This window comes from Rhinoderma darwinii, chromosome 4, assembly GCF_050947455.1.
Source record: "Rhinoderma darwinii isolate aRhiDar2 chromosome 4, aRhiDar2.hap1, whole genome shotgun sequence".
NCBI classification, from domain to species: Eukaryota; Metazoa; Chordata; class Amphibia; order Anura; family Rhinodermatidae; genus Rhinoderma; species Rhinoderma darwinii.
Genome location: NC_134690.1, coordinates 307,597,513 through 307,609,987, shown reverse-complemented (window position 1 = coordinate 307,609,987; position 12,475 = coordinate 307,597,513). Strand labels below are relative to the sequence as shown.

General features: G+C 43.3%; 1 protein-coding gene across 1 annotated transcript in view; it reads left to right on the top strand.

Moving 5' to 3' along the window:
- The window catches only part of SYNJ2 (synaptojanin 2), a 250,116-nt gene that overhangs the window by 188,500 nt on the left and 49,141 nt on the right, over positions 1–12,475 (top strand). The window contains exons 21-23 of the mRNA XM_075863738.1: positions 67–145; positions 2,443–2,611; positions 3,577–3,741. Of these exons, the coding sequence (XP_075719853.1) occupies positions 67–145; positions 2,443–2,611; positions 3,577–3,741 (413 nt within the window). The remainder of the gene's footprint in view (positions 1–66; positions 146–2,442; positions 2,612–3,576; positions 3,742–12,475) is intronic.

Genomic DNA, 12,475 nt, shown 5'->3' with positions numbered 1-12,475 from the left:
TAATTATGTTCATGACATAATCTGAAGTGTGTACTAAGATTACATATTCTGCTTTTCTATTCCTAGGATAATTGGCGAGCAAATGATGGTCACGTTTGCAGACAGCAGGGCAGCATTAAAGGTTCTTGTTCTAGATGGCTTGCAGGTAAATTGCATTTAAAGAGGCTCTGTCACCAGATTTTGCAACCCCTATCTCCTATTGCAGCAGATCGGCGCTGCAATGTAGATAAGAGTAAGTTTTTTTTTGTTTTTTTTAAAACGAGCATTTTTTGCCAAGTTATGACCATTTTTATATTTATGCAAATGAGGCTTTCTAAAGTACAACTGGGCGTGTTTAAAGTTAAAGTACAAGTGGGCGTGTATTGTGTATGTACATCTGTGCGTTTTTACTTCTTTTACTAGCTGGGCATTGTGAATGGAAGTGTATGATGCTGACGAATCAGCATCATCCACTTCTCTTCGTTACCACCCAGCTTCTGGCAGTGCACAGACACACAGCGTGTTCTCGCGAGATCACGCTGTGACGTCACTCACTTCCTCCCACAGGAACTTCATCGCGTCGGATGAGCGAGGACACGCTGTGTGTCTGAACTGCCAGAAGCTGGGTGGTAACGAAGAGAAGTGGATGATGCTGATTCGTCAGCATCATACACTTCCATTCACAACGCCCAGCTAGTAAAAGAAGTAAAAACGCCCAGATGTACATACACAACACTTGTACTTTAACTTTAAACACGCCCAGTTGTACTTTAGAAAGCCTCATTTGCATAAATATAAAAATGGTCATAACTTGGCCAAAAATGCTCGTTTAAAAAAAAACAAAAAAACGTTACTCTTATCTACATTGCAGCGCCGATCTGCTGCAATAGGAGATAGGGGTTGCAAAATCTGGTGACAGAGCCTCTTTAATATAATGTACCATACTTAAACCAGTTAATAGCATTCATACTCCTCGCGTAACTATAGAAAGAAGGGGCTCCTGGAATGCAATTATGTCTTTGATTTGCAATCTGCACTAAATACGTCAAAGTAAATTGGAATGTATTATGTCTTTCCTGTGTGTGAAGACTTCGTTCTTCGTGGAGGACTACACAGTAAATGTGATTAGGGTTTTTAAGAGTAATATTCAAGGAATTTAATGACTGCGCTATGCATTATTTCTTTCCTACTGCAAATTATTCTTTATGTTTAACTTCTGTTCATTGCTTCAGAGTGGAATATAAAGTGCATTAATGTTCGCTTTTTTAAAGGGACTGTGTACACTATTTTTAAGAAGCCACAAGTATTAGTACAAGACACAGAAATAGCTTGGGCTAGCATGTGATTTAAATAGGTTATTTTTTAGTGGATTATTATAGTTAGAACTCCCTCCAATGTTACCCCCAACAACTATATGACGTCCAGTGAGTATCATGCACAAATCATATTCATTAGAATAGGACCCGTGCACGATACTTGTTTGGCGTCATACGGTTGCCTGGGCATCTGCACCACCCGAGATGCATTTGTAGCTTTCCAAACCCGATGTCAGATCAGGCAGGAGAGTAACATTGGAAGGATGCCAGAAGATCATCTCTATAAAGCCCACTGTTCCTCTTAAAAAAACAAAACCCTCACTGAAGAAAATGACCTGTCACTTTCTGCTAACTTGTTTTTCATTTTCTTTTTGTATACCAAACTCTTGACTCCCCACTCCTCTTATTTGGCTATGTTCACATGGAGTTTTTTGACGCGGAAACCGCGCGCCGCAAAAAACTCGTCAAAAACGGCCCGGAAATGCCTCCCATTGATTTCAATGGGAGACGGAGGCGTCTTTTTTCCCTCGAGCTGTAAAACCGTCTCGCGGGAGAAAGAAGGGACATGCCCTATCTTCGGGCGTTTACGCCTCTGACCTCCCATTGACATCAATGGGAGGCGGAGAAAGCGTATTTCGCCACGTTTTATGCCCGCGGCGCTCTATGGCCGCGGGCGAAAAACTCTGCGAAAATCGGCGTGCAGGAAGAGGAAAATCTGCCTCAAACTTCCAAACAGAATTTTGAGGCAGAAATTCCACCTGCAAAAAACTCTGTGTGAACATAGCCTTACCGTTCATCTCCCAAACTGAGTATATTTCAAGTTATGTCAACAATGTTGTTGTTTTTTATTGTTCTTTTGATGTATTGTATCACAGTGTCTTCAGTATTTCTATTACACCATAATATTACCTTGATATTGTGCAATGCTCAGCCAAAGCAACTTGTTTCACTTGAGTTGCCCGACTTAAATTTTTTCCCATTTTGTGCAAAAGTGGCTTGCTCAACTTTGCACATCTTGAGAAATCAGCAATGTAGCCCGGATATTGTTCTGTCATCTTGGCCATAGTGTGTAAACTAGGCACCCATAACTATCATGGGTTACATTTAGTACAGATTGTAAAAAGTAACCTAAGATTTTCTTTGACAGGTGCAAGAAAAAACAGTAAGAGTGAGACCAAAAACAAAAGATTGGCTAAAAGGTTTACAGGAAGAAATTGCAAGGCATAGGGATAGTATGGTACTCCTGTCACCAAATGCCAACTCCTCTCTTTTGGAAGAAAATTTTGATTTCTCTAGTCTGGACTATGAGTCAGAAGGTTAGTGAGTTACATCAATATTAACCTTTGAATTGTATTTCTGCACTTTTACATACATTTTAATTCATATACGAATCTGAGACTATAATTTACCTTGATAACCCTCATTCAAGAAAGACTTGAGTGCTCATGTAGTCAGCAGTGCTAACCAAAGGGACCCAGAGCACTCTCTGTTCTTCTAGCTGAATATGTTTGCATAAGTTATCTCTTGGAATGAACAAATGTTACAAATTGGAGTTTTCCTATCGCAGACGTTTATGGCATAACCACAGGCTATGTCATTGGAGGAATGGGGGTCCCCTGATACTCATTCTGCCAGACGAGTAAGCGATCTAGCCGCACTCTGGTCGGAGAGGTGGGCTCACAAGACTTCAATTTAGAGAACCCTGCAGATAGGCGGCCTTCTCTCCATTCAGTCTGGATGCCCGGCCACCTTGCTTATCAAAACAGGTGTCAGACTATCATTTTCCCCAAGAGGTACGGTCCCAGCGGTGGGACCTCATATGTTGTGGATATGCCATAACATTCTGAGATAGGCAAACCCCTTTAGAAATGATGGGGCATATTTACCAATACGGGCGTACTGCCAAGTGGCACACCAGGATGTAATTACAGTGTAGCATGTGCCATATTCCCTTATACAGTCCATCACTATTGAGGAATACAGCTCATGCTGCTGAACTACTGTACATGATCATTGTCTGAGAAGACTGTTTTCAGAGAAACTTGGTACAGTACCAGGAGAGTGAGCTTCTATTGGAGGCATCAGATGTGTTTCATATGATTGTCTTAGAATTTATCTGCTTCACAGAAGTTTAAATTCCAGGTCACATCTACTGAATTCCAAGTTACATTGGTTGAAATAAATTTCGATACATGCACTTTCTTTTAGTTTTAGCTCATACAGCACATAAGGTTCTCCAGATGACTGTAAGATTCCTCACATTCCTCGATTCTTCCTGTAGGTGATATATTGGATGACGATTGTGATTACATGCTGCCGCCTCACCTAGTCACTGACAGATCAGCAGCTGATGTGTCACATGGGGATGAACATCTGTATACTACACAAGCGACTGGATCACGTAAACCTTCTAGTGCTAATCCAAAGAAACCACATTCATCTAAAGGTAGATAGTCTGTTATTTTGCTGCCAAGTGGCATAATTGTACACCCATGTTATAAAGTATGCGTGCTCTGTTCTACCCAGACGTTTTATCCAAATGGAACATACAAAACAAGAATCCGGATCCTATCTAAAATCCATGCACTGATGCTTACTGCTTGTATCTATGTGGTCACTGGATACCCTGGTGGAGATCATCTTTAGTTTTGTGTATATAAAAGGGAGTCTTTGGTATTCATAGAGTTAGAAAATGCCCTAACACATCAAAATGTGCTCCCATTAGAAGGTTGCCACTAGCGGCACATTTTATTTGGTCTACATTATCATAGTTACCAATCGTACACATTTTAGACTTTTTTTGTAACAACAAAATTATACAATAAATATAGCAACCTACTTGTGGGTTTGATTTGACATCATGAAGGCATCAAAGAGGGGAAACAAGTGCGTTTATTACTTCATTGGATTGCACAAATTACACTAAAGTATGTGTACGTGAGAACAGCTACTGAGAAGTTTTCCCCTGTAATGGTCACTAGAGAGGAAATGTAATGCGGCCATTTAAATGAATGAACACATGGACAGCTCGAATCTGTCAACATAAGAGGGCGGTCCCTAACGGTGGACCTCCTCAATCATGTCTTCATGCCCTAATATAACTACAGATCAAATCGAAATTGAATCACTGTGAACAAATAACAAAACACTAAAATGTAAAATATATATTGTATAGGGAAGTGTACATATATATATATATATATAGTGTGTATGTATATGTCTTATGAGCCAGGGCTGCAGAGACACAGCCCTGGTTATGAATACAGTATGAACAAAGCAGGGCAATTAGTATTGTCCTGCTCTGTTTGGTAACAATGGAGACAGGAGATACTGTAAGGCCCTGTTCACACAAGAGTTTTTTTACATGGAAAACGCGCCAAAAAACGTCCGAAATTGCCTCCCATTGATTTCAATGGGAGGCGAACACGTTTTTTTACCACGAGCGGTAAAAAATGCTTGCGGTAAAAAGAAGTGACATGCCCTATCTTCGGGCGTTTACGCCTCTGACCTCCCATTGAAATCAATGGGAGGCAGAGAAAGCGTATTTTGCCTCGTTTTTGCCCGAGGCACTCAATGGGCGCGAGCGAAAAACTCAGCAAACGACGAGCAGGCATATGAAAATCTGCCTCAAAATTCCAAATTTTTCTGCGTGCAAAAAACTCTGTGTGAACCTTAATCTCCTGTTGCCATTTAAAATTTCCCACGCGCAGTATTACGCGCACGCGGGATTAGGCGCGGGCACTCGAGTCGGCTAGTGATACATTATCACCATGCTATCTGTGTGCAAGCGCCACTCATGCCCCGCTGCGAGCTTACCGGCAGGGTTAAATAGCCCTGCGTCGGTACGCTCAGCAGCACAGTCTACACCACCACACCACCAACGAGAGCTACCTACCTGCTTCACCATGGACCGGATTACCTCTCCTGTCCTGCCTCTCTCTTCCGACAACCTGCCCCAGCTCCTGCCTCTGCTCCCCTGTACCACCAAACGCTAGGTATCAGTGTAGCCACGGCTACCCTTTACCTCTCCCTGTTTGCCCTGAGTTAACCCTTGCTGCCCTGAGTCAACCCTTGCTGCCCTGAGTCAACCCTTGCTGCCCTGAGTCAACCCTTGCTGCCCTGAGTCAACCCTTGCTGCCCTGAGTCAACCCTTGCTGCCCTGAGTCAACCCTTGCTGCCCTGAGTCAACCCTTGCTGCCCTGAGTCAACCCTTGCTGCCCTGAGTCAACCCTTGCTGCCCTGAGTCAACCCTTGCTGCCCTGAGTCAACCCTTGCTGCCCTGAGTCAACCCTTGCTGCCCTGAGTCAACCCTTGCTGCCCTGAGTCAACCCTTGCTGCCCTGAGTCAACCCTTGCTGCCCTGAGTCAACCCTTGCTGCCCTGAGTCAACCCTTGCTGCCCTGAGTCAACCCTTGCTGCCCTGAGTCAACCCTTGCTGCCCTGAGTCAACCCTTGCTGCCCTGAGTCAACCCTTGCTGCCCTGAGTCAACCCTTGCTGCCCTGAGTCAACCCTTGCTGCCCTGAGTCAACCCTTGCTGCCCTGAGTCAACCCTTGCTGCCCTGAGTCAACCCTTGCTGCCCTGAGTCAACCCTTGCTGCCCTGAGTCAACCCTTGCTGCCCTGAGTCAACCCTTGCTGCCCTGAGTCAACCCTTGCTGCCCTGAGTCAACCCTTGCTGCCCTGAGTCAACCCTTGCTGCCCTGAGTCAACCCTTGCTGCCCTGAGTCAACCCTTGCTGCCCTGAGTCAACCCTTGCTGCCCTGAGTCAACCCTTGCTGCCCTGAGTCAACCCTTGCTGCCCTGAGTCAACCCTTGCTGCCCTGAGTCAACCCTTGCTGCCCTGAGTCAACCCTTGCTGCCCTGAGTCAACCCTTGCTGCCCTGAGTCAACCCTTGCTGCCCTGAGTCAACCCTTGCTGCCCTGAGTCAACCCTTGCTGCCCTGAGTCAACCCTTGCTGCCCTGAGTCAACCCTTGCTGCCCTGAGTCAACCCTTGCTGCCCTGAGTCAACCCTTGCTGCCCTTGAGTTAACCCTTGCTGCCCTTGAGTTAACCCTTGCTGCCCTTGAGTTAACCCTTGCTGCCCCTGTGTTAACCCTTGCTGTCCTTACTGTCCCTGAGTAACCCTTGAAACCCTTACTGTCCCTGAGTAACCCTTGCAGTAACCCTTGAAACCCTTACTGTCCCTGAGTAACCCTTGCAGTAACCCTTGAAACCCTTACTGTCCCTGAGGTAACCCTTGCTGTCCCTGAGTAACCCTTGGTGCCCTTGAGTCCCTGTTGACCCTTGCTGCCCTGAGTTAACCCTTGCTGTCCCTGAGTAACCCTTGCAGTAATCCTTGAAACCCTTGCTGTCCCTGAAGTTAACCCTTGCTGCCCGAGTCCCTGAGTTAACCCTTACTAACCCTTGCAGTCCCTAAGTTAACCCCTGCTGCCCTGAGTTCCGTGAGTAACCCTTTGTACCCCGGAGTCCCTGGTTAACCCTTTACCCCACAGAGATTGTGAGCGTATGAGAATTACAAGTAACTTAAAGAGGCTCTGTCACCAGATTTTGCAGCCCCTATCTGCTATTGCAGCAGATAGGCGCTGCAATGTAGATTACAGTAACGTTTTTATTTTAAAAAAACAAGCATTTTTGGCCAAGTTATGACCATTTTTGTAGTTATGCAAATGAGGCTTGCAAAAGTCCAAGTGGGTGTGTTTAAAAGTAAAAGTCCAACTGGGCGTGTATTATGTGTGTTACATCGGGGCGTGTTTACTTCTTTTACTAGCTGGGCGCTCTGAAGAGAAGTATCATCCACTTCTCTTCACAACGCCCAGCTTCTGGCAGTGCAGACACAGTGTGTTCTCGAGAGATCACGCTGTGACGTCACTCACAGGTCCTGCATCGTGTCAGACGAGCGAGGACACCGGCACCAGAGGCTTCAGTTGATTCTGCAGCAGCATCGGCGTTTGCAGGTAAGTCGATGTAGCTACTTACCTGCAAACGCTGATGCTGCTGCAGACTCAACTGTAGCCTCTGGTGCCGGTGTCCTCGCTCGTCTGACACGATGCAGGACCTGTGAGTGACGTCACAGCGTGATCTCTCGAGAACACGGCTGTGTCTGCACTGCCAGAAGCTGGGCATTCTGAAGAGAAGTGGATGATACTTCTCTTCAGAGCGCCCAGCTAGTAAAAGTATTAAAAACGCCCCGATGTATGCACATAATACACGCCCACTTGGACTTTTACTTTTAAACACACCTACTTGGACTTTTGCAAGCCTCATTTGCATAACTACAAAAATGGTCATCACTTGGCCAAAAATGCTCGTTTTTTAAAAATAAAAACGTTACTGTAATCTACATTGCAGCGCCTATCTGCTGCAATAGCAGATAGGGGCTGAAAATCTGGTGACAGAGCCTCTTTAAGTGTATTGTATTGTAACGTAACTTCTATGTATGTTTAGGTAAGTGGGTGGCGGTATAATTAGGATTGTAATACCGTGTTTATACTGTACTGTGTTTTATGTGAGACTGATTACTGTATGTTAATAAATATTACCTTTATTATACGGTCTTATTCCCTTGAGTAGCAGCAAAGCAATTAGATCGACGTTAGTATAAGGAAAAGGTAGGGGAACTAGGCTTAACCCTAGTGACCCTGATTATAAAGGAACCCCTCTATTACCCCACCCCCTTTTACATATATTATGTAACCATATGACCCTATCAATGGTAAACTTGCAGTATCACAAGCTCTGTTATTTTCCTGGAATATTGGGCCATGAGTAGTTATTCTCACCACTGGCAGAATATTATAGCTTCATGATGTTTAATGTTCGATTTCCTGGCCATCTCCTGAATAATCTATGACACATAGTAATTGTCTAACAAGGCACTGGGGACCCTTGACGTTGGGTTGCGAGCTTTGCGTATTTTGGCCAAAATAACAACTAATACCCCATGTTTCATGGATATTTCTTACTACGTATACTACACTTTTTTTCAGGACGCAGCCGGGTCTTATATGCTGGGAGGGCATGATGTGCTGGCGTTTGGTTTGGAATGCAGAGCAGCCCGCTTTAGCTAACACTAGCGGCGTTACAAATAGGCTGTTATTCGGCAAGTTACGCCATGCCTGACGACCAGCACATTATCCCTCCACGTATTACACATAGTACTGACACCCCATGTACTATTCACAGCACTGACCCCTATTCATCACATTTATTTTATTTATTTATTTATTTATTTATTTTTATTACATTATTACAGTTCTGACACTTTCATACATACATATTTATTTTTTACCATCCATTCACACCCTAGCACTACACTGACACTCATTTATCGCACACCTTTGAGCACTTAGTTTGCCACTCCCCTCAAGACTAGTGGGAGGGGCCATCACTATTTAATGCACACTCCTTCTTCAGCATTCTTTGACCCGTCTGCGTCCTGATGGGAACGGGTTTTCACCCACCCACCTACCTAGTAAGTATGGCCTTTTTTGTGGTTTTTGATGATATCAATGTCCCATTTTTTCTGTTTGTGTTTTTAAATTAGGAACGTAAAGTTCTGGTTAGGGACTCGCAAGGCACTGGGGACCCTTGACGTTGGGTTGCGAGCTTTGCGTATTTTGGCCAAAATAACAACTAATACCCCATGTTTCATGGATATTTCTTACTACGTATACTACACTTTTTTTCAGGACGCAGCCGGGTCTTATATGCTGGGGGGGCATGATGTGCTGGCGTTTGGTTTGGAATGCAGAGCAGCCCGCTTTAGCTAACACTAGCGGCGTTACAAATAGGCTGTTATTCGGCAAGTTACGCCATGCCTGACGACCAGCACATTATCCCTCCACGTATTACACATAGTACTGACACCCCATGTACTATTCACAGCACTGACCCCTATTCATCACATTTATTTTATTTATTTATTTATTTATTTATTTTTATTACATTATTACAGTTCTGACACTTTCATACATACATATTTATTTTTTACCATCCATTCACACCCTAGCACTACACTGACACTCATTTATCGCACACCTTTGAGCACTTAGTTTGCCACTCCCCTCAAGACTAGTGGGAGGGGCCATCACTATTTAATGCACACTCCTTCTTCAGCATTCTTTGACCCGTCTGCGTCCTGATGGGAACGGGTTTTCACCCACCCACCTACCTAGTAAGTATGGCCTTTTTTGTGGTTTTTGATGATATCAATGTCCCATTTTTTCTGTTTGTGTTTTATGTGAGACTGATTACTGTATGTTAATAAATATTACCTTTATTATACGGTCTTATTCCCTTGAGTAGCAGCAAAGCAATTAGATCGACGTTAGTATAAGGAAAAGGTAGGGGAACTAGGCTTAACCCTAGTGACCCTGATTATAAAGGAACCCCTCTATTACCCCACCCCCTTTTACATATATTATGTAACCATATGACCCTATCAATGGTAAACTTGCAGTATCACAAGCTCTGTTATTTTCCTGGAATATTGGGCCATGAGTAGTTATTCTCACCACTGGCAGAATATTATAGCTTCATGATGTTTAATGTTCGATTTCCTGGCCATCTCCTGAATAATCTATGACACATAGTAATTGTCTAACAAGGCACTGGGGACCCTTGACGTTGGGTTGCGAGCTTTGCGTATTTTGGCCAAAATAACAACTAATACCCCATGTTTCATGGATATTTCTTACTACGTATACTACACTTTTTTTCAGGACGCAGCCGGGTCTTATATGCTGGGAGGGCATGATGTGCTGGCGTTTGGTTTGGAATGCAGAGCAGCCCGCTTTAGCTAACACTAGCGGCGTTACAAATAGGCTGTTATTCGGCAAGTTACGCCATGCCTGACGACCAGCACATTATCCCTCCACGTATTACACATAGTACTGACACCCCATGTACTATTCACAGCACTGACCCCTATTCATCACATTTATTTTATTTATTTATTTATTTATTTATTTTTATTACATTCTTACAGTTCTGACACTTTCATACATACATATTTATTTTTTACCATCCATTCACACCCTAGCACTACACTGACACTCATTTATCGCACACCTTTGAGCACTTAGTTTGCCACTCCCCTCAAGACTAGTGGGAGGGGCCATCACTATTTAATGCACACTCCTTCTTCAGCATTCTTTGACCCGTCTGCGTCCTGATGGGAACGGGTTTTCACCCACCCACCTACCTAGTAAGTATGGCCTTTTTTGTGGTTTTTGATGATATCAATGTCCCATTTTTTCTGTTTGTGTTTTTAAATTAGGAACGTAAAGTTCTGGTTAGGGACTCGCAAGGCACTGGGGACCCTTGACGTTGGGTTGCGAGCTTTGCGTATTTTGGCCAAAATAACAACTAATACCCCATGTTTCATGGATATTTCTTACTACGTATACTACACTTTTTTTCAGGACGCAGCCGGGTCTTATATGCTGGGAGGGCATGATGTGCTGGCGTTTGGTTTGGAATGCAGAGCAGCCCGCTTTAGCTAACACTAGCGGCGTTACAAATAGGCTGTTATTCGGCAAGTTACGCCATGCCTGACGACCAGCACATTATCCCTCCACGTATTACACATAGTACTGACACCCCATGTACTATTCACAGCACTGACCCCTATTCATCACATTTATTTTATTTATTTATTTATTTATTTATTTTTATTACATTATTACAGTTCTGACACTTTCATACATACATATTTATTTTTTACCATCCATTCACACCCTAGCACTACACTGACACTCATTTATCGCACACCTTTGAGCACTTAGTTTGCCACTCCCCTCAAGACTAGTGGGAGGGGCCATCACTATTTAATGCACACTCCTTCTTCAGCATTCTTTGACCCGTCTGCGTCCTGATGGGAACGGGTTTTCACCCACCCACCTACCTAGTAAGTATGGCCTTTTTTGTGGTTTTTGATGATATCAATGTCCCATTTTTTCTGTTTGTGTTTTATGTGAGACTGATTACTGTATGTTAATAAATATTACCTTTATTATACGGTCTTATTCCCTTGAGTAGCAGCAAAGCAATTAGATCGACGTTAGTATAAGGAAAAGGTAGGGGAACTAGGCTTAACCCTAGTGACCCTGATTATAAAGGAACCCCTCTATTACCCCACCCCCTTTTACATATATTATGTAACCATATGACCCTATCAATGGTAAACTTGCAGTATCACAAGCTCTGTTATTTTCCTGGAATATTGGGCCATGAGTAGTTATTCTCACCACTGGCAGAATATTATAGCTTCATGATGTTTAATGTTCGATTTCCTGGCCATCTCCTGAATAATCTATGACACATAGTAATTGTCTAACAGACCAATCAGGATTGATGTTTTGCGTGTTGATAAACAACTCAAATTATACTATTCTAGAAAATGCAACAAAGGGAGCAATCCAGTTATCTTAAGTGAGTATGCTAAAAGCATAAAAGAATATCCTAAGGAAAGAGGTGGTGTCTGCACCTGTCAGAATGTCAAGTACCTACAGTATCTAAATTATAACCCTTTGATTATGAAAAGAGCTAAAAGGCCATACAAAGACAGCGATCACAAAGGACCAATGCTAATAGTAAGCGGAACATTCAAGAAAATATAAATAAGAGGAGAAAAGGTATAACAAAAGAAGAGAAATGGTTGTTTGTGTTTAAAGCAAGCTGGTTTACTGTTATGAATGATATTATTTTTATAGAACCTACCTCTCTACACCCTACTGCACCTTTTCTCGCACTCTCCGAGTATAGACATTCCTATACCTGAGTCTTCCTCCAAGCATATGTTTAGCTGGGTTCACATCTGCATTCAGTTTTCCGCTGTTCTGCTCCATCATAAAAGCAGAACAATGAAAAAAACATAAGTGGTGAATCTATAGCATAACTGACACCAACGAAAAAACCCATTGACTTTTTATTAATTTGTCGGGTTTCCGCCGTAATCTTCATCGTTTTACCGGAAAAAAGAGCGCAGCATGCTGCTCCTATATTTTTTCTGGCATTTCTGACCAAATCGAGTCTTCTAACAGAGCCTCCAATGCAGATGTGATAATAGCCTTATCTATTTTTTTTAACTTCCCCCTTTTAATTGGGTGCAATTGGGTGCTCAGTCCCCTGTCCATGTGCCCTATTAGGGCATATAGACATTATAAAGGGGGTAACCCCAT